Raw genomic sequence first — 22,654 nt, 5'->3', positions numbered from 1 at the left:
AATCAGGGATCAGTTGTGGAAATCAAGATCTTTCATGTTGATGTGTGGCAAAATCAATACAATATTGTAAAGTAAAAATAATAAATAAATAAAGATTAAACAAACAAACAAAAAGATCTTTGGCAAAACATTACAAGTGAAAGCAGCTTTGTGGAATACATTCATTCTTTGCCATGTGAAAAACATGCTGTCCATTGACATGGCAAAATCACCAGATTATGCACAGGCACGATCTATCACTAAGGAGATTTCCTTGCTTCTCTAATGATAAGTGAACCAATAGCAGCAGCACATGTCATTCAGTGGTTTAATGATGCCTTTTTTATGAAGAGGCATCTTCATATATGATATGAAGGCATCTTCATATATGGGAAGAAAATTAGGAATAATTAAGTCCACTTTTTTAAGGCTTCCTTGATAGCTCAGTTGGTAAAAAATCCGCCTGCAATGCAGGAGACTTGGTTTGATCCCCGGGATGGACAGATTCCCTGGAGAAGGGAAAGGCTACCCATTCCAGTATTCTGGACTGGAGAATTCCATGGATTGTATAGTCCATGGGGTCGCAAAGAGTCAGACACGACCGAGTGACTTTCATTTGACTTCACTTCTAGCCCATTTTTTAGAGGAAAGTAAACAACTACCTCAATTTTCTCAATAGTCTACTATGTCTATACTTTAAATATGTCTAATATTTTAAAATCCTATAATATATATTTTAAAAATCTTAGTAGGTGGCATGACAATTTATTAATATAAATAGAATTAGGTTTTATAGGATGGATAAGTACATAGCATTAGTTGCCAGAAGAGCCTGTGTAGTCATTAGAAACTGCAAAGCAAGATGAAACAACCAACTTGCTTAAGTGGTTTTTTTAATTATAATTCATTTTCATGAAAAGTGAAAGTGTTAGTTGCTCAGTTGTGTCTGAAATTTTGTGACCCCATGGGCAATAGCCCACCAAGCCCCTTTGTCCATGGAATTCTCCATCAAGAATACTAGAGTGGGTTGCCATTTCCTTCTCCAGGGAATTTTCCCAAGCCAGGAATCGAACCGGGGTCTTCCACATTGCAGAGAGGTTCCTTCCCATCTGAGCCACATTGGCAGATGTTTAGAAATAGTTAATAACATAATTTTATTTTATTATAAACAAACTTAGTAATTACATGATGCATTAATTCATCTCAGGTGATATGGAACATTGATAGGTTCACACATTATGATATACAAGTTCTCAAATGTGTGGTCAAGATGGAAAGATGATTCATGTCTTAATATTTATATTATGAGGTAATTAGCTGGCAGGCAGAGACTGGTATAAGCTATACTTATTAAAGATATGCAAAAGAATATAAAATATTTTTACTAAAAGATAATGAAATAAATTTTTACAAATAAGTTCAAGTTTATATTGGGATGTGAAGGATGGACAAAAAAGAGTGAAATTCAAGCATGACCAAAGAAAGTAGAATGTGTGTTTGGCACAACAAGTGGCTGGTTTTGATGTGCCAAGTGTTTGAGGGAATGTTATGAGATTAAGAAGAAAAGACACAAGAAGCACCCACAAACACATAATACATATTTGCATATGTATACATGTATACATAGTATTATTGATCATTTATTGAATATGATTATTTGAATTATGTTTTATATCATTCGATTGGAGAAATGGAATTAATTTTCAGATTACTTTTATGCACCCTAATGACTGATCTTTTACATATCTTGGAATGTGAGCATCCTATTTTAATGTCACTGATATATGCAATAGTGATTTTGTTAAATGACATTGACAAAAATCAAAGCAGAACACTATTAGTTCAAAATGTTAATCAGACCTTAATGTAGAAAACTGGAGGACATGAGATAGCAACAGTAAGACAAAATAGGAACATTATCTCCATGGTCCACAGATGATATTAAATTGCTGAGAAGCAGAGCAGTGTCAGTCTGAAATCACTTCTAATGATAGTCCATGGAGTTCATCCTCCTTAGGAGGATGGTACTATCAAAGAAGGCATTAGAACCTTTCCAACAAAAGAATCTTGAGCCACTTAGTTTATAAAAGTAAAGGTCTATGCTCTCTTTAAACTATCAGTATATTTATAAACAATAATAGAAAAATGCTGTTCATAATATATTTTAATAATAAAAATCAAATAATTTTAACAGAGTGAAATAGTTTGGGGCATGATTTCAAAAAGTTTAGGGGAACAAAATTTAGATGTCTTCTGAAGGCCCCAATCGTTTAAGTTCACTATCCAAATAATCATGATGCTTAGGCCACAGGGATTGCTCACTGAATTAAGAATTTGTAAGCCATATTTCAGTGAAGACTTTATTTACACTGCATTCTAACATATCCAGAAGACTGTATGTTTGAGCAGTGAAGTTGGTTCTATTTTTTTTAAGTTTCTAGGATCTATGGATACTTTCATCCGCCTGTGGATTAAATTCCTATAAAATATTCATGAAATATTCATGTTTCTTTTCTCACTCTCCACATTTTTTCCTGTATAAATTAATTCTATTTCTCCATAATCTTTATTTCTGTGATTCATAAAATTATAACCACACACAAAAGCTCATTAATTTTACATAAAAAATCTAAAAAACTTATTTGTATAAAACTCTCTCATTACAGTAGAGACAAGGCTGAGTACAGAATTTTGTATGAATTTGTCTCTTCATCCTGACATATGTGAGGAAGTTTCTAGCAGACAAGGAATTTTACTTAACACTGCTATTTCACACCATTTTCCTCTTAGCTTAGTTCCCTCTAAACTTTGTTCTATATAGTTTAAATTCATTAAGATTGCAATTATATATAAATTTGTAATTTAGTTCGAGTTCTTTTTATAGGCACAATGGAAACCGTCCAAGATATTCTTGTTTTGAATTTTAACATACAGAAGTCTTTCCACTACATGAAAATTAGAACAGATTTCCTTTCAGTTAAAATATGAAATTACTGTGAATTACTTTTTTCTTTCTTTCTTTGCAATTCATAAGAGTTTACTGCACTTGCATTTAACATAGACAGATGGTTTTTGCAGTCAGTTTCTCTTATGCCTTTCACCACTGAAATATAGCCATTTAGAAATGATAGCCACTTTTCTTTAGGTATATTTATGTTGAAAAGAGTAGAAATATAAAAAGTATTTCTTGAAGAGAATCTTAAGAAAATACTGGAGCTTATTAAGTTTTAAAAATCTGCAACAGTTTGCTGCTGCTGCTGCTGCTGCTGCTAAGTCGCTTCAGTTGTGTCCAACTCTGTGCGACCATATAGATGGCAGACCACCAGGCTCCCCCATCCCTGGGATTCTCCAGGCGAGAACACTGGAGTGGGCTGCCATTTCCTTCTCCAATGCATGAAAGTGAAAAGTTAAAGTGAAGACGCTCAGTCGTATCTGACTCTTAGTGACCGCATGGACTGCAGCCTACCAGGCTCCTCCGTCCATGGGATTTTCCAGGCAAGAGTACTGGAGTGGGGTGCCACTGCTAGAGCTAACACTAATGATCATTTTAAATAATTTCTAAAATCGTGAAATTGAATAGTATATGTGGAGGGAAATCAAGTTTTGCTTAGGCAATTGCAAGTAATACAGATTCAAAGAAGCATTGGAATAAAAATTGTAAAGTGTAATTTGGAATGATGTCAAAATATATTTTAGCTATTGAGAAACTAGATTATTTAAGCAAAAACAAGCAAACAAACCAAAGAACCCCTTTAGATCCATTTCATCACGAGTGGTAGGCAAAGAAGTTTGTTGAGAAATGGTATATTACAGCATTTCAAACATGAACTAGCTATCATAGATTCATGTCACTGGATCACACGAATCCTTTACTCAATGATTATGAAAGATATCTGCCAATATATCATAAAACAAAAGAAAATATATAGTAATATGAATTTCAAGAACATACATACAAAAGAGAAAAACACAAAGATAAGAGGGAAAAAAGGAAATTCATTTTTAAAGTTAAAATAAACCACTGTGTATATGGTTTGAAAGAAGCAGAGACAGAAAAGACCTAAAAGTATGCTCACATTATATTCAGGGATATGTTCTGAGGTGCTCCAAATATATATATATATATATAAGGAAGTTTTCAAGTAGCAAAAACATATTAATGATTTCTTTATTTTTAATGGTACCACAACATAACATAGAAAATTCCTCATAAATTTAGGAATGTGACAATTTAGATAACATCATAATATGGCAAAATGCATTTGAAGAAATACGTGTATGGGATTAATTTTGTTGAATTATGATGTTCATTCTCATTATTTTTATTCTATATTTTAAATAATCACTGGCATTATTTTAAAATACTAACAAAAGCATAAAAGTTTCATACTCAACAATGACCATGGAAGAAATTTTTATATTTAATAGCATTAATAAAATGTTTCCACTAATGATAATTCTGAATTTTACATTCAGATTGAAAGAGGCCTAATCTGTACATTTTCATTAAAAATTAATTGACAATTTAATAGAATCATGGCCTCTTACAATATTATGTATGCTGCGGACATAGCATTATACATATACAATATGTTCCTCAATCACCAATGAAGAATCCAGGAGCTGTTGAACAAACTGATCACAAGGCTGAGAAGCCCTGTCTTTGTAAACAACACCAAGTGGTTTTTTCTCACTTTTTAGCATACACATCTAGACAAGGATCACCAAATATTTGAGAAAAGTTTCCAGAGTGAATGACAGAGAATAAAATAAATAAAAACAATAAAATAAATAAAAACAACAAAATAAGTCTAGGAGAAAATCAGGGAGCAGAAACAACTTTGACAACAGACTACCATGAAGGATTTAGAAATTTTAAAATTGATAACAAACTGAACAATGTAAATGTTAAAGTGAAAAAAATATATAGTAGGACAGTACTAATCTTCAATCTACTTCAATTTAAGCTTCTATTCAAAACAGTTTGCTGATCTATCAGACATAGATTTATATGTTATAAATCCAAACAAATACTTAAAAACAATTTTGGAAAATATGCTTATTAAATGCTACTTTTCAAAGAAGAAAATGGCTTTTTCTATCATATAAATTGATTTTTTCTTCCAAATTTTAATTAAAACAGATCTTTCACTAACACTAAAACCTGCATAAAAAGCTTTGAATTATATGTAACATGAAGCATGCACATAATCTTAACTGTAATGTTTACAAACTAAATACTTTAATGTTAAAATTGCCATCAATAAATTAAAATATACACAATGAAATTGCATCCTGCAAAGCCACATTTAAAGTTCAATGGAACTATGCAATGAAAGGATTGAAAAATCCAACCAGGTATTTATTTTAAAATTATAGTCAATTATTATATCCCTTGATTAGTGAAAAAGGCAATAACTTGTAAAAGTAAAAGTTTCAATGAATTTTTATTTAGAATGTGCTCTTATGTTCAAATAAAACTTATCTCCCTTATTTTCAGTAACAAAGGGAAATTCTACTATAAGCTTAGACCTAAATAAAGCAAAGTGTATAATAATTTTGGTTTACACTGGAAGGACTTCTGTGTGTGATTCTAGCTGTGATTTTATGTGTGTTTCTAAACATTTCACAAATCAATAGAAATAGATTATGCTCTTTGAGAGAATTCTTTTCTTCTCTGTTAAAAAGAGCTTGATATTTTAAAATATTAATTTTTCATTTTCAGCTTGAAGACTGAAAATTGAGTAGCAAGTGTGCAAGATTATTATTTGTCTTCATTTGTGCCCAATGAGGTATATATAACGCAAAATGTTAAATGATATGGTAATGAGTATGTCATGTAGCCCTCCCAGTCAAAAAGTCTTACTCCACCTGTAATACATGATTTTCACTCAAAATTAAATATTAGGATGACTCACATTCCATATTTGAATAGTTTAGTTTTGATATCTGATTTGCTCATAATTCTCTATGTTTTGAAAATTAGTTTTGTGTCACATCAATGATTAAGATGATCAGTAATGGTTTAGTTAAGCCTTGGAGAAGAATATAATAATAGGTCCAGTCTTCAATTGCCCTCTAAGCCAGATGCAGAGTGAGCAACTGAAATTCACAGAAGATTAATTAATGAGTCATTTAGAATCACAATCTACTAACAGGAAATTTCCTACTGAATGACATTACAATCAAGCAAGAGCTGATATTTATGTCTAGGTTACTTCCCTGGTGGCTCAGATGGTAAAGCATCTGCCTACAAAGCGGGAGACCCAAGTTCGATTCCTGGGTTGGGAAGATCCCCTGGAGAAGGAAATGGCAACACACTCCAGTACTCTTGCTTGGAAAATCCCATGGACGGAGGAGCATTGTAGGCTACAGTCCATGGGGTTGCAGAGTCAGACACGACTGAGCGACTTCACTTTCACTTTCACTATGATATTGGCAATTGGAATCAGATACATGAATAGTATATAATGTAGATACATGGAAATGTAACTAAACAGACACTAAACTAAATTAGAAGAAAACCACTCTGAGGGCAAAAATATGCAGTAGCTGAAATGTTCATGACCATATGCACCTACCTTTATACAGATAAACCTAAGTCAATCTTCTAAGAAATGCTTCAAAGGCAATGATTACGATTATGTTCATAAAAATCTCAAAGTTTATGCTGAATGATTAGCACAAATTATAAAACAAATATACAGTAATATCATTTTTTCATTATTCAAAAATATATGAGTCCCTTAAAACATCTTCAAAGTAGATAAATACTTTGCAATGGAAAACAATTTAAAAAATAATGCTAAATAAGATCGCAAATTCTGAGGTTTGTGTATACACATATTCATAACTATACATAGATACACACATTACAGATTTTATTATGTCTCACAATTCAAACTTCAACAAAATTTTGAGGTCTATGAAATGAAATCAGCCTTTTAAATTTTATTTTAAATAGATACATGATAAAGAGGATATTATAGTAAGTATGAACATTTCAGCTAAGATGCCTGGGTGTAACTCAGACAGAAGATAGTTAGGGTTTGCCACAGGTGCAGATACGACTGAGCGACTGTCACTAGTGCCTATATTAAAATATAAATGCAATATAATGTAAGAAATATGCAGTTCCTTTCTTGCCACTCATTCTGGGGAAGAGAGAATTTTAGCTTGAAATCACGTCCAAAGCAGGGGTGATTGTGAGAGGAGATTGTAGATTGGCCACGGTATGAGAATAATTCTAGGCATTGTTAAAAGCACCTAAACTTGTCTAGTGATGAAAATATGAGCAAGATTGAAGTATCCCTTTTAAAGTAAACTACAGCGACTTAATGAAATATGTGTGCTTAAGGCAGAATGTTTAAGTCTAAACTATCTCATATATTCAAAAAGTCAAATTATTGATGCAAACTTTATAGCAAACATAACCATCATTATGCATTCCACATTTCATATTTCTATTAGTATAAAGCATTTGCTATTCTGATCTTACGCTATTTTATATCTTTACCATATCTTTATGAAAATGGTACATCTCCTTGCTAAAGGAAGAACAAATGCCAGACACATATTCTAGATTTCTAGGGTTGGTAATCCCAGTGGGAATACCCAGCTTGTGGAGGGTATGGCAATGTAAATATTCTGCCAAGTGCAATTTCTATAATGTCCAGACTTGACATTTCTTGTCTTCATGTCTGTGCCAACTCAACACAGGTGAGTCTAGAGTGATTTTATCTGTTCTGTCTCCATTGTCTACTAGGACACCGTCACAGGAAGGTTCATGCCTTTTATAGAAACCTTAAACCATACATGTTAGAGTCAAGGCAGAGCCAGCAGAGGGAAACTATGCAACAATACTTTCTTTACTATTTTATACTATCCTTTTGGGCCACAAGATGTTATTCTATGTCCCATTTGTGCGCATGTGTATAAGTCGCTCAGTCCTGTCTGAGTCTGCGACCCCATGGACTGTAGCCCGCCAGGCTCATCTGTCCATGGAATTCTCCAGGCAAGAACACTGGAGTGGATTGCCATTCTACTCTTCAGGGCATCTTCCCCACTGAGGATTGGAACCTGGGTCTCCTGAATTGCAGGCAGATTCTTTACTATCTGAGCCACCAGGGAAGCACTATATCCCAATTAACAGAGTCCCAATCTGTTAATTTACTATTGTTTCCTCTTTAGTTTCTTCTCCTAATAATGGCAGAAATATCACACATTCACATGATGAAATTCTACATAAGTGGAAAGAAGTGCTGTAAACTGTTTCAACTTCTCAGATTTAGCTAATTCTATTAATCAAAATGTCATGACTCTCAGTAAAAATCTGTTTTTCAAACATAATTTTGAAGTAAATGTTAGCATGCGGGGTCAAGTTGTACAGGTGGCTTCATAAGTATATATGCAAGGCATCTATATTTTACAGCATGACTTCCATACCTACTCATGAAAGAAATATTAATAAATGAAGTTTGATAACTGATAATATTCAGCTTTCAAGTGTAACATGTCACCAATTTCTTTTCCAACATCCAAATTTTAAATACAAACTTTTTCCCCTTGAAATTAAACTTTGGTGATTACTCTCAATTCTTATTTTTTAAATCTTAGTTTTGGCCACACCCTGCAGCTCATACGATCTTAGTTCCCCAACCAGTGACTGAATTCCAGGCTATGGCAGTGAGAGTGCTGAGTCCTAACCACTGGACCTCCGGAACATTCCTACAACTCTTTAAACTTTACTAAAGATGGAAAATTTTCTACTCTTTATTAATAAATTCTGAAGAAGAACAGGACAGTGGGAAAGTCTCCCCATCCTATCTCATTAAAATAAAAATAGCACATTGAAGGGAAAATTAAAAGCTAATCATACAGGTATATTGAAGATGAGCTTGGATTAACCAACACGCTTTGAAATCATTGACTCACTTTGAACTCCATGGGAGCGTACTATTTTCCAGGTTTCTGATGCCACTTCTTTGACATCCACTTGATAGTGATTAATAGGCACACCTCCATGGGAGTCCGGCTTGCTGAAAGAAACCTTGGCTGTGGTCTGTGACAGCTCTATAATCTTCACCCCATAGGGACTTGATGGAACGTCTACAAAGGAATAAAAACAAAGGAAATAGAACCCAGGTAATGTGGATGGCCATTATTAAGATTTATGGTGCTCTGAGAACTAGGGATAAAGGAAAATTGCTGCCTCTATGACTTAATATACTTGAATTACAAAGCTTGCACAAACCACTGAATGATCTCTTCAAATTATAGGAACGTATACACTAGTTCATGTTTATTACTGTAGAAAATAGTCAATTCAATATTAAATTTCATTTATTAAGGGAATAGTTTTACTTCTGTCTTTACTATCCAATATAAGCATTTTATTTCCATTCAAGAAAAACAAGTTCATGAGTTTGTGTGCGCGCGTGTGTGTGTGTGTGAGAGAGAGAGAGAAGGCAGGTGAAAGTAAAATATAAGAAAACTAGATTTTATTGAATTATTAACATAAATAATTATCTTTAGTGAAAATGTGAGATTTATTTTTGTTTATAAAAATTATATTAATAATTGGGCAAATTTTAGAGAAATTGTCATTATGAAATAAATAAAACTTTAAACTATCTTTTAAAATTTCCCTTATGAATCATTTAATTAAAATAATGTTACATATTTAAGTTTTAATCCTTTAGTTGAGATATTTACATTTTTATCCCTGCAATTAAAGGAAACAGTTACAAAATCTTTTTTCTGTGTGCTTTTGTAATAATCCTTTACTCATATTACTTCAAACTCAAGAAGATACCCTTGAGCAGATACTTTTGGGTGAAACTTCATTTTATTTTCTAGTACACAAAGCCTTGTAAGAATTATCTGAAAGGCCAAACAAGCAACAGGAGAGTGTAAGAAAGCAAAAAGTCTTGATGAGGAAATCAATGAAACCTCTGCTCTGAAAACATGAGCAATTAGAGACATGTTAAACATTAAAGGAATTTCTCTCTGTCCCTTCTGTCTCTCAATCTCAGTCTTTCTTCAATATCACATTTGAAAAAAATCATAAAGATTAGAAATATATACAATTTAGGTAAATTATATATAGGTGTTTTATAAATATGTAAATTAAGTACATAGTTCCATCTCCGGAATCAACTTTACAAAAAGAAAATCACTTGATTGAAAATAATGCAGTAAATGTAAATTTTTGTTTCAGTATAATCAAACATTCATATAAAAATCTCTAATGACTGTCAAGAGTCAAATGTGCCTTATTTGCTAGAGTTAAAAGAGAGCACTGTAGATCACATAAAAGTATGTCTTACAAATGACACTGGACAAGAGCCAAGAGGTCAGGTTTATGGCCTTTTGGATATTAATATCGTAAAGAAATGCAACAGTGTACATTTCAGCTCTAATTAGTGATTGCAAATTATTTGACAGTCCTATGAAGTGCATTATACTAAAACTCTAAGGTTCAGAAATAAATATGCAGAATATGGATGCATCCCAATGTCATACAGCTATGAAAATATTACCTGGAAATAGACATTTTAAGTTATCTTAATAATTTATTTAAGCTGTCATGTATAATCATTATTATAATTTTACAGGGCTTCCCTGGTGGCTTAGATGGTAAAGCAAAGTTTCTTTAATCGCTAGATTATAACCAAAGTTTCTTTTCATCTGTAGGTTTGATCTAAAGTTTGCAGAAGAGCGAAAACACACACACATTGATTGTTCCACATAAGACTGAGCCCATGTTGAGTGACTCTGTAACATCATAGCAATAACATTTAGTTTGACAACACATTTCAAAAGAAAAGGTTTTAAGTACTAGTGGAGGCTGGAAGGGCTTCCCAGGTCGTTCAGAGGTAAAGAATCTGCCTGCCAATGCAGGAGATGCAGTTTTGTTCCCTGAGTCAGGAAGATGGAGTAGGAAATGGTGATCTGCTCTAGTATTCTTGCCTGGAAAATCCCATGGAAAGAGGAGCCTGGTGGGATACTGCCCAGAGTTGGACATAACTGAGAGACTGAGCACGCATGCAGAGAGAGAGGAGGGATACTTCTGGGCTCCCACCTTTGACCCTATGGTATGTACACAGTTTGGGATTCTTATGCTAAGTACAGAAGTGTGCACCATTTGCTAAGCTGTATACTCTGAAATGGTACACCAACTGAACCTTTAATCTTAGCATAAATGTACCATCACAAAAGTATAGGTGAGTGGGTATTTTTTCTATCTATTCTCAGACCTCTTGACTCTTAGCTTGGTTTTCGTTTATATTTATTTTTTGTTGGCCTCTTCTTTCTGTTACCTGACTAAAAAGAAAAGTGTGCTTGTAATTTGAAGCTCTAAAATCTTTTTTAGATAAAATCTGATTTTATATGTCCAACCACCCACTGACTACTAAATTATGAATTTCTTGAGGAAAGGGAAAAAATATTTGCTATACACAATTTATACATGCAAGCATATATACATACATATATACACAGATGTACTGTTGAAAAAAGTGATGGACTATACTCAGGCCTCAGGAAATATATGATAAGTTACAACTATCATCAACTAAAAATATGATACAGAGGTACAGACTTTGGTCAAGTAAATAGTGCCTGACATCTAAACTAACACCTCTAATTCTTCTCTCCACTTTCTCAATTGTTTCATAATCACATTCATTCTTGATCCTACCTCTGATATACACATCAGCATTAGTCACAAAGTTGTTTTTATTTTTCTTGCATTTTAATTCTTGAGAAAATTCCGGGAGATGGTGAAGGACAGGGAAGCCTGGCGTGCTACAGTCCTTGGTGTCTCAAAGAGTGAGATACCACTTAGCAACTGAACAACACAATCTTTTCATTTCTGCTTGCACTGTGAAATCCAAAGCCCACGCCCCATATGCTTCTTCCTGAAATGCCATTAGTGGCTCTCAGCTTCCTCTTCTATTGGACAGCCCACCAAGTTTGAATCCATATGGCATGGAAATGCAAAATCAATATTTCTAAAGCACCACTCTGATCACATTACTTTCCTGAGGAGATATTCAGGAGCTTCCTCCTCTTTACAACCTCAAACTTAGACTTTTCTGTCTGGCTTTCAAGATCCTGAAATATTTTTGAGATTAGTTGTTTGTCAGTTGCTTCATTTGCTATTATTTTCTCCCATTCTGAAGGCTGTCTTTTCACCTTGCTTATAGTTTCCTTTGTTGTGCAGAAGCTTTTAAGTTTAATTAGATCCCATTTGTTTGTTTTAGCTTTTATTTCCAATATTCTGGGAGGTGGGTCATAGAGGATCCTGCTGTGATTTATGTTGGAGAGTGTTTTGCCTATGTTCTCCTCTAGGAGTTTTATAGTTTCTGGTCTTACGCTTAGATCTTTAATCCATTTTGAGTTTATTTTTGTGTATGGTATTAGAAAGTATTCTAGTTTCATTCTTTTACAAGTGGTTGACCAGTTTTCCCAGCACCACTTGTTAAAGAGATTGTCTTTAATCTACTGTATATTTTTGCCCCCTTTGTCAAAGATAAGGTGTCCATAGGTGCATGGATTTATCTCTGGGCTTTCTATTTTGTTCCATTGATCTATATTTCTGTCTTTGTGCCAATACCATACTGTCTTGATGACTGTGGCTTTGTAGTAGAGCCTGAAGTCAGGGAGGTTGATTCCTTCAGTTCCATTCTTCTTTCTCAAGATTGCTTTGACTATTTGACGGTTTTTTTTTTTTTTTTCTGGATTTCCATACAAGTTGTGAAATTATTTGTTCTAGCTCTGGGAAAAATACCATTGGTAACTTGATAGGGATTGCACTGAATCTGTAGATTGCTTTGAAAAGATGCTCAATATCACTCATTATCAGAGAAATGCAAATCAAAACCACAATGAGGTACCATTTCACACCAGTCAGAATGGCTGCTATCCAAAAGTCTACAAGCAATAAATGCTGGAGAGGGTGTGGAGAAAACGGAACCCTCTTACACTGTTGGTGGGAATGCAAACTAGTACAGCCACTATGAAGAACAGTGTGGAGATTCTTTAAAAAACTGGAAATAGAACTGCCTTCTGACCCAGCAATCCCACTGCTGGGCATACACACTGAGAAAACCAGAATTGAAAGAGACACGTGTACCCCAATGTTCATCACAGCACTGTTTATAATAGCCAGGACATGGAAGCAACCTAGATGTCCATCAGCAGATGAATAGATAACAAAGCTGTGGTGCATACACACAATGGAGTATTACTCAGCCATTAAAAAGAATACATTTGAATCAGTTCTAACGAGGTGGATGAAACTGGAGCCGATTATACAGAGTGAAGTAAGCCAGAAAGAAAAAACACCAATACAGTATACTAACACATATATACAGAATTTAGAAAGATGGTAACGATAACCCTGTATGTGAGACAGCAAAAGAGACACAGATGTATAGAACAGTCTTTTGGACTCTGTGGGAGAGGGAGAGGGTGGGATGATTTGGGAGAATGGCATTGAAACATGTATAATATCATATATGAAATGAATTGCCAGTGCAGGTTCGATGCAGGATACTGGTTGTTGGGGCTGGTGCACTGAGACGCCCCTCTAGAGGGATGGTACAGGGAGGGAGGAGGGAGGGGGGTTCAGGATGGGGAACACGTGTATACCTGTGGTGGATTCATGTTGATGTATGGGAAAACCAATACAATATTGTAAAGTAATTAACCTCCAATTAAAATAAATAAATTTATATTAAAAAAGGAAAAAATCCTGAAATATCTAACCTCACTAGGTGTATTCAAGCAGAAGATCATATTTTAAAAAATGATCAAACACAACCCACTGTTTAAAATGGGGATTATGGATATTGAATTTCATCCACAATGCTCCCATCATTGTTAGCATAGTTTTGTAAATTAGTTCTTAGATCCTTCCATCTCAATAACTAAAGAATGCCACCTATCATTGAATGAATAAAAAGGATAATTGTACAAACACTTTATTTACATTTACTTTTCCTTTCCATCTCTTCTAGTATCAACAGGATTGGGTGAAGTGCCAGGATACATATCATCAAATCTATAAATCCATAGTCTGGCCTTTTTTCAACTGCAACCTTGGACATGTCTGTTAATCTTTTCCACAGTCAGTATTTTTCTCCCCAAAATGGAGATTAGAATAACATCCACGCTAGGGATGTTACTTACATTAAGTAATGAAAAACATGTAAACCAGAACTTGAAATATATTAATAATAAGCCCTTAGTAAATATTAGTTATCATAGTTTTGCTATCCTTCCCTGATAACCACCTTCTTACTATCACTTTATTTTGTATCCACTGACATCTTTCAATATTCAGTCAAGTGGTAGGTAAAAGATACAATATTGAGATTCAGCTTAGAAATTTTTGCTGTATTTTGTATCCACTGACATCTGTCAATATTCAGTCAAGTGGTAGGTAAAAGATACAATACTGAGATTCAGCTTAGAAATTTTTGCTGTGTATAGTAGCAAAGAGTTGGTGTCACAGTCCAGGAGTCACACAGGGACTGTCTGTGAAGCTGATGTATGATTCTATGCAAATAAAACTCATTTAGTATCAGTTTTATTTTAAACAAAATGTTAATAATAACAGCATTAAAGTTGCTGTTGTGCGGGTAACTTAATGGGGATATATATCACAGGGTATTTACAAATATCATTCCACTTACCCTTTCTTTAAAACAGCTCTCAGTGTCTAAATAACATTGATGTAAATTTTGATATTTAAGCATATGTCTAAAGTCACATGGTTTGATGGGTTGATGGTTTGATCAAAGTATAAAGGAGAAAACATAAAAAATCTTTCTTGGTAATCATTTATATGTTGTAACAAGTAAAGGAATAATAAGAGGCATTGTTTCTCTGAATTTAATTCTGATAATATAAAACAATACAATTAAATAAAAAGGAACTAGTAAGTAAAGTGAGAGTATAAACAACCTGGTTAATAACAAAGAGGGCAATAAGCAGATATATATGGGACCAGGTGCCATGATTTTAGTTTTCTGAATGTTGAGCTTTAAGCCAACTTTCTCACTCTCCTCTTTCACTTTCATCAAGAGGCTTTTTAGTTCCTTTTCACTTTCTGCCATAAGAGTGGTGTCATCTGCATATCTGAGGTTATTGATATTTCTCCCGGCAATCTTTATTCCAGCTTGTGCTTCTTCCAGTCCAGCGTTTCATGGCATCTGGTCATATCACTTCATGGCAAATAGATGGGGAAACAGTGGAAACAGTGGCTTACTTTATTTTTCTGGGCTCCAAAATCACTGCATGTGGTGATTGCAGCCATGAAATTAAAAGACGCTTACTCCTTGGAAGGAAACTTATGACCAACCTAGATAGCCTATTCAAAAGCAGAGACATTACTTTGCCAACAAAGGTCTGTTTAGTCAAGGCTATAGTTTTTCCAGAGGTCATGTATGGATTTGAGAGTTGGACTGTGAAGAAAAGTGAGCACCGAAGAATTGATGCTTTTGAACTGTGGTGTTGGAGAAGACTCTTGAGAGTCCCTTGGACTGTAAGGAGATCCAACCAGTCCATCCTAAAGGAGATCAGTTCTTGGTGTTCATTGGAAGGACGGATGTTGAAGCTGAATCTCCAATACTTTGGCCACCTGATGCAAAGAACTGACTCATTTGAAAAGACCCTGATGCTGGGAAAGATTGATGGCAGGAGGAAAAGGGGACGACAGAGGATGAGATGGTTGGATGGCATCACCGACTCAATGGACATGGGTTTGGGTGGACTCTGGGAATTGGTGATGGACAATGTGGCCTGGTGTGCTACAGTTCATGCGGTCGCAGAGTCAGACACGACCGAGTGACTGAACTGAAGAGAAACTTAGTTTTATATTTAGTTGAAGAAAGTGTGTTTTCCAATGAACTGATTTCAAGCTGCTTTCACATTTTATGGAACAAAGGTCTAGATAAAATGTAGTCCAGGTACAAGGGCAAGTAGATTGGCTATAATTACATATCAACAGAATTCTGTTCAATTGATCCAACTTAACCTATAAGAAGGTCTCTATTCTTGAAAATGACTTGCATTGGCTGAACCATGACATAGGTGAAAATACAAATGACTGCTTCATGGTATTTGCGAATTAAATCAATCTGGGAAAGAAAGCAAAAATGCTGGATTTGACAGGATCTCAGTAGGTTAAAAGGATGAGCTCAAATGGACAAGATGAAATTTAATAGGGGTAAGTACAGAATCCTGAACTGAGGTTAAAACAAATCAGTTGTTAAGCATAGCACAGGAGATCTCAGTAGGTCTCCTAGTATTAGCTTGTGTGAAAAAAGGAGGTAGGAAAAGTCTTGAAGGAATAAAGTGGCAAATCAAGTGAAATTTATGAATTGTTTAATAAAATACAATGTCCATAATAAATATGATTGTTATCCCATTATCAGATACTACTGTGCATTCATCATCTACGATGTCCTAGAATTAGCCAGTTTTAAAAAGAGACCTAGCTACTCTCAGCTGCTCTTATTTTTCAGTTGCTAAGTCATGTCCAAGTCTTTGTGACCCCAAGGACTGCAGCTCACCAGGCTTCCCTGTCCACTATTGCCTGGAGTTTACTCAAATTCATGGCCATTGAGTCAGTGACTCTATATAATTATCTCATATCTGCTACCATTTCCACCATTTGCCTTCAGTCTTTCCCAGCATGAGGGTCTTTTTCCAGTGAGTCCAGTCTTCACATCAGGTGACCAAAATATTGGAGCTTTAGCTTCAGCATCAGTCCTTACAATGTATATTTTGGGTTGATTTCCTTTAGGATTGCCTGGTTTGATCTCCTTGCTGTCCAGGGGATTCTCAAGAGTTTCTCCAGCACCATAATTCAAAAGTATCAAATTTTGGTGCTCAGCCTTCTTTATGGTCTAACTCTCACATTTGTACTTGACTACTGGAAAAACCATAGCTTTGACTACACTCATAGTGAAGAATGTTACTTAAAAACTAAGAACTGGCTGCTAAGCATGCTGTTTTGTTATTGGGATGTTGTAGCTCTCAAGTTCTCTCAGTGTGTAGAATTATCTTAAAAATTCTTTTCTAAATCACATTCCTGGCAAAACGAAGCTCCCTGTAGAAGTGGCTGAATACACATACATCCCTCCACTTCTTTTCTCTATCCAGCTATGTACACAAGACCAGAGTACCCCCAATACTCAATCATCAGCTCTGGATTATTCTAATTTTTGCATTTACTGATCTCTTCCCCAAAGGTGACATAATTATATTGGTTTTATTAGCCATGCTATATTAGTCACTCTAACCCTACAAACTGTAGAAATTAATCATTCATTCATCACTGCCCCCATTTCTTTATTGAGAACTCTCCTTATTCTGATCAGGCTCCCATACTCTTCTCTGGGTTGCTGTCTCTGTCTTAAAACAGGCACATCCTTTCACTGAGCCTGAGCTTCAATACCTCACACTGAACAGATGAAAACCATTTAACTCCATTCACTACATTCAGTGTCAAACATCATATGCTGGGTTGCCATGCCCTACCCCATCCACATAAAAATACCCACTTTGCTCAGATGTGAAAAATGAAAGTGAAAGTGTTGGTCACTCAGTCGTGTCTGACTCTTTGCGACCCCATGGACTGTAGCCCACCAGGTTCCTCCGTCCACGGAACTCTCCAGGCAAGAAAACTGCAGTGGATTGCCTCCATTTCCTCCCAGGGGATATTCCCAACCCAGGGATTGAACCTGGGTCTCCTGCATTGCAGGCAAATTGATTACCATCTGAACCACCAGGGAAGCCAGATGTAGGACTTAATTATTCAGGAGGGGGAAAAAAGGAAGGAAGAATACAGAATATATTTTTGAAATAAAAAATGTAGCTTTTTCTTTTCTCACTGTATATGTAGTACAAAATTTCACCTTAATTTGCCTGCTTTAATTTATCATTTTTTAGAAGCAAAGTAATATGTTACAGGGTAAAATACGGTAAGTCAAATGATCTTGACCTTTTACCTGGTCAAATAGGCCAATGAAATATTAAACTGTGGTATTAAAAATATTTTGAAATATTTCAATTTCTATATAATGGTTCTCATAATATTTTATTTAAAATCAAATTATACATTCAGTGTTTGAACTCTGTAGGAAAGACTAAACATTATAAGCATTACATAAAGGAATCTCATCAAAGGAATTATATTTATTAATGTTGATATATAGATGTATGTTTCCTACCCAAGACACAGTGTCCAATTCATTTTTATATGTTCATAACAATTTCTGTTGAATGAATCTTTTCCTGACACAAAGTTTTAGCATGTTTTCATCACAAAATTTTGGAATATGAGGATAACTGGAGCATTTGAATTATATTTCCAATAACATAATAACTCATCATGAATATATATTTTCTAATTTTATCATCTTAGTTGCTCAGTCATGTTTGACTCGATATGATTCCATGCTTTTTAATTATAGTTCGAAAGAGGGAAACTCACTAATTTCATATCTTCATTAGAAGGATATGTATCAAATATCTTAATGAAAATATTACTGTGAGTAATATGACATATGAAATTACATAGATATTATGTAATGAATTAAATAAGACTTTAAATCTCATCAGCATAATGTTTTATATTTCATAGTTTCTTGAATTATGAATTTCTAAAAACTAAAAAAAAAATTTTAAAGGTCATTTATCAAGTTCTACCTTATAGAAAATGGGGTCATTTTTCAAAAAAGCAATATATAATAGTATATCAATGTAAATATATTTATATTATATTAACTATAATATATATAGCAATCATATGTCTAGCTATTATTTATAAACAGTTTCTACAAGGACATTTGCCTAATTTTCTAAAGCTTGGAATTAACGTGAGTAGTGGATGCTTCTCATTACTACAATTAATACTTAAATTTATTATAAATGAATTTGATGTGATTTAACACATTTTATTTTCTAGAATTTAGTTTGCTTGTACAAAGATTTATTCATATGACTAACTGCATGCAGTCTACTTCCAATGATTTTCATTGAGATTAGTTTTCTAATGACTTCCTGGTACACAGTACACACTGATTTATATTCTCCCTTATTTCATAATTTACTGTCTCTTTTCCTTTCTATCTTAACTCCCTGTAATCTTAACTTTTTCCTTATCATTTCTTTCCCTAAAACTTTTCCACAGAATCCTTCTCTTCCTTTATCCATAATGTAGTAAAATAAAACTTGAATTGGAGAAGAGCAGGTTTTCCAGTTACATAATAATTTGCTTATTATTAGATTCATAACTTTTAAATTTCCCTTTTGATCTTCACAACTAATGACTTTAAGATATATCTACATATCAAAAGAAATACTTCATAACGATATAAAATTACAGTTATATAATTTAATTTTTATTTGAAAAAGTTTTAAAATATTTACATGGAGGTTATTTATTCTATTAAAATATAATATTACAGTGATTTTCTGATATTTCCCTAACTGGAACTAGAAGATAATAAATTATATTTACATCATCTGAATTTTACAAATTATAAAAATGGATATTTCCAGATTTCTAATCAGTCTTGTACTAATGGCAAAATCTATATGTGTTTACATATGCACATAAATATAAATATATATAATATAAATGCAAATAAAAACATAGCTAGATTTCTAGTTAAGGTAAACTTTAACTTGTATGATATTTTACCTATATATTTTAAACTTTAAGGGAAGAACTGGAATGTTTTCATATATACAAAATAAACATATTTCAGCAAGTTACATAACTAAATTTTAACAATAAAGTTACTATTTATTCTTTCAATTTTAGAATTTAAAACATTAATTTTAATTTCTTTAAAGATATATTTTATTGCTATTTTTTGACAAGACTCTTACTTTATGTAAATATAGTTTGATTTCTTAAGATATATGTTTCCTAAAACTTTTGTATATAAAGTTGGGGGAATCAGAATCAGAATGAAAATTAATCTTGATTAGTGAATACAATCTAAGTCCTCATTGTATCATATAGAACCGTTACAATTTTTTAAGCACTAGTTCTATCTTTCTCATAGTAACCTGTATCAGGTTTATGAAAATATAACAATTATTTACTGCAGGAAATATTTTATGAGATGTCAGAAATTACTACATTATACTTACCAGCCAAAGCAAGAATATACTCTTGAAATCTTGTTCCTATACGATTAGTAGCTGTGCAATTATATCGTCCAAAGTCATTATCGGATGTAGGTGCAATCTAAAATAATTATAATAATAAAAGTTTCACAATTTTAAAACAATATCACAGAAGTTTTAAAATAGTCTCTAAAATCACTGTCATCTTCATATATATACAATTACTGACAACTCCTTGCCATAACTCTTTTTTTGTATCAAGTAAGCATTCTCTCTTTTTAAGATAAGCCATAGTTTTGTACCATCCATGTGTGTCCATGTGCTTAGGTGCTCAGTCCTGTTCAACTCTTTGCGACCCCATGGACTCTAACCCACCATAGGACCAGGTGAATTACAGTTAGTCTATCAATTTATTAAGTAGGTAAATACTACCATTTTGTTACATATATTCAAGTGAAGACTCATCAGATATTTATATATGTAAACTTCAGAAAACAGTACAGGTTGAAAAATATGTATTCTGCAAATGCTACAAATGACTTTGAAAATAGGAATCTTGTAACAAAAGCATCGTTAACTCTGTTTTCTACCTTGCTGTCTTCGATCAGACAAGTTTAAAGTTTAAGAAAGGTTCAAAATACCACAGGTTTCTCTTCCTCTTATGATTTTATTAAGCATAAAATATTAAGAAAGGGTGAGGATCTATTTAAAATAAAAATCTTTCAGGAAGGTATTTTGCAAGAAAATATTTCCCTGTGTACCAATCCCTGTTAGCAGGCACATTATCTTGATATCTAATAACGTATCTTGTCCCTATTGCTGTTCAATTCCTATCATTTTCTTTCAGTTTCTGTGGAAAACAGTTGACCTCAGTCCTTACACACTTGAAATCCATAATTAAGTTAACCTTCTGGGATTCTATGTTGAACAGTGGGACCAACCCTGTAATTCTAATGTACCAAAAGTCTGAAGTATCAATTCAGAAAAGAGATTTGGTGATCGTAAAGATATAATTTTCAATTCCAGTAACTATTATTAAGAGAGAATAAGCGTACAATAGAGTTGCTGTTAATTTCAAGTCTATCCCAAAAGGGGGAAATGGTTTTGTGATAATGGGAGGCTATTAACTAAAAGTGCAATTTGGAGGTCCATTGAAGATGATAATTCTGAAAGGGTACAAAAAGCGGTGTCATTCATCTTCTAGTCAGGTGTCCATCTAGGAATAGATCATAGCTTTAAGGACTAGAAGCTTTAACAGCTCATATATAAGTACTTTTAAGTGACTAAAATATTCATTTTTCATACATTCAGGTTATAATAAACTAGGTTAACTTAACTAGAAAATAATTTTACTACTCAGAAAGTTTACAAGGCTCAATTCAGCTTTGATTTTATGTTCCTGGGAGTTCACTTATCAAAAGACAAAGGCTTTGTAATTCTAGCTGAAATAAGTAATTTCTTTATCATGCTCTATGATTAACAAATAGAGAAACTATCCCTAGTAGCACAGTCTATTAAAAAACACAGACAACTGGAAATCATGTCCCCTCCAGCCTATTTAGTGTATTCTAGGAAAGCAGTAGAGTTCAATAAGTGTTTTTTAAAACTTCAATGCCAGCAAAGTGAAATAATAGATAATTTTATCAAAATGCATAATAATATATAACAAAGGTACATAATTCATGTTTATTTAATATATATTCATATTAACTATGTTTAATATATAAAATATTACTTATATTTATTCAATAAGTACTAGAAATATCTACTTAGGATACTACTTCATATTTTAATATGCAGTTAAAATAATTTACGTTTACTTCAGATGTTGGGCTTTGATAGAATATAATAAAATATCAAGTGTAGTTTTGAACACCAAAATATAAACTGAGAGAACAATGTTAATAAAGGAATTTGTAAGCTCTTTCCTAAGCACTAAAGGGTAGAATATTATTCCAGTCTACCTATTAGAAACTTTCTGAATCAAATTTTCTCATATATTAAAAAGCTGTCCTATTACCTTAGGGGAATACCTAGGGAAAACAAATGACCAAATATGTAAGGCCTTGAGAAATACATGTATTGGCAAGAACCAAAAGGATTTATAGAATGTTTTGTTATTTTTAAAACTTCACATTAAAAAATGAACATAGGTATATAATCAAAGTAAAAATTTTTTAATTCAAGGAATCTACTATTAACCAGATTATTATTAATTGTAAAATTTATTTCTATTTTTATATGTTCTTAAGTATTAGCAATTATGTAACTACTATAATAATTTCTAGAGAAAAATCATTATAATGTACATCCTAAGGAATTATGTATGCTACTAATTCAAAATTAGTAACATTATTACTGCTTCTTGTTGTTATTGTTATTTTGGTTTAGTGTTTTAAGTTGTTTTGTTACACATCTGTATTATTTATTCAGGATTTAAACTTAATTTTTGAAAACAGTATACACATAAAAAGTTTATGCTCAAGGTCAGTGCCCTAAGAAATAGATTCCTTGGCTATGT

At 33.2% G+C, this 22,654-nt stretch overlaps 1 protein-coding gene across 1 annotated transcript in view; it reads right to left on the bottom strand.

The window, feature by feature from the left end:
- NCAM2 (neural cell adhesion molecule 2) overlaps positions 1 to 22,654 on the bottom strand; it is a 251,238-nt gene that overhangs the window by 82,039 nt on the left and 146,545 nt on the right. Inside the window, exons 11-12 of the mRNA XM_040265979.1 lie at positions 20,158 to 20,254; positions 8,914 to 9,087 (exon numbers count right to left, since the gene is read on the bottom strand). Of these exons, the coding sequence (XP_040121913.1) occupies positions 8,914 to 9,087; positions 20,158 to 20,254 (271 nt within the window). The remainder of the gene's footprint in view (positions 1 to 8,913; positions 9,088 to 20,157; positions 20,255 to 22,654) is intronic.

This window comes from Oryx dammah, unplaced genomic scaffold, assembly GCF_014754425.2.
Source record: "Oryx dammah isolate SB20612 unplaced genomic scaffold, SCBI_Odam_1.1 HiC_scaffold_2, whole genome shotgun sequence".
Taxonomy (NCBI): domain Eukaryota; kingdom Metazoa; phylum Chordata; class Mammalia; order Artiodactyla; family Bovidae; genus Oryx; species Oryx dammah.
This window is presented reverse-complemented; position numbering and strand designations above follow the sequence as displayed.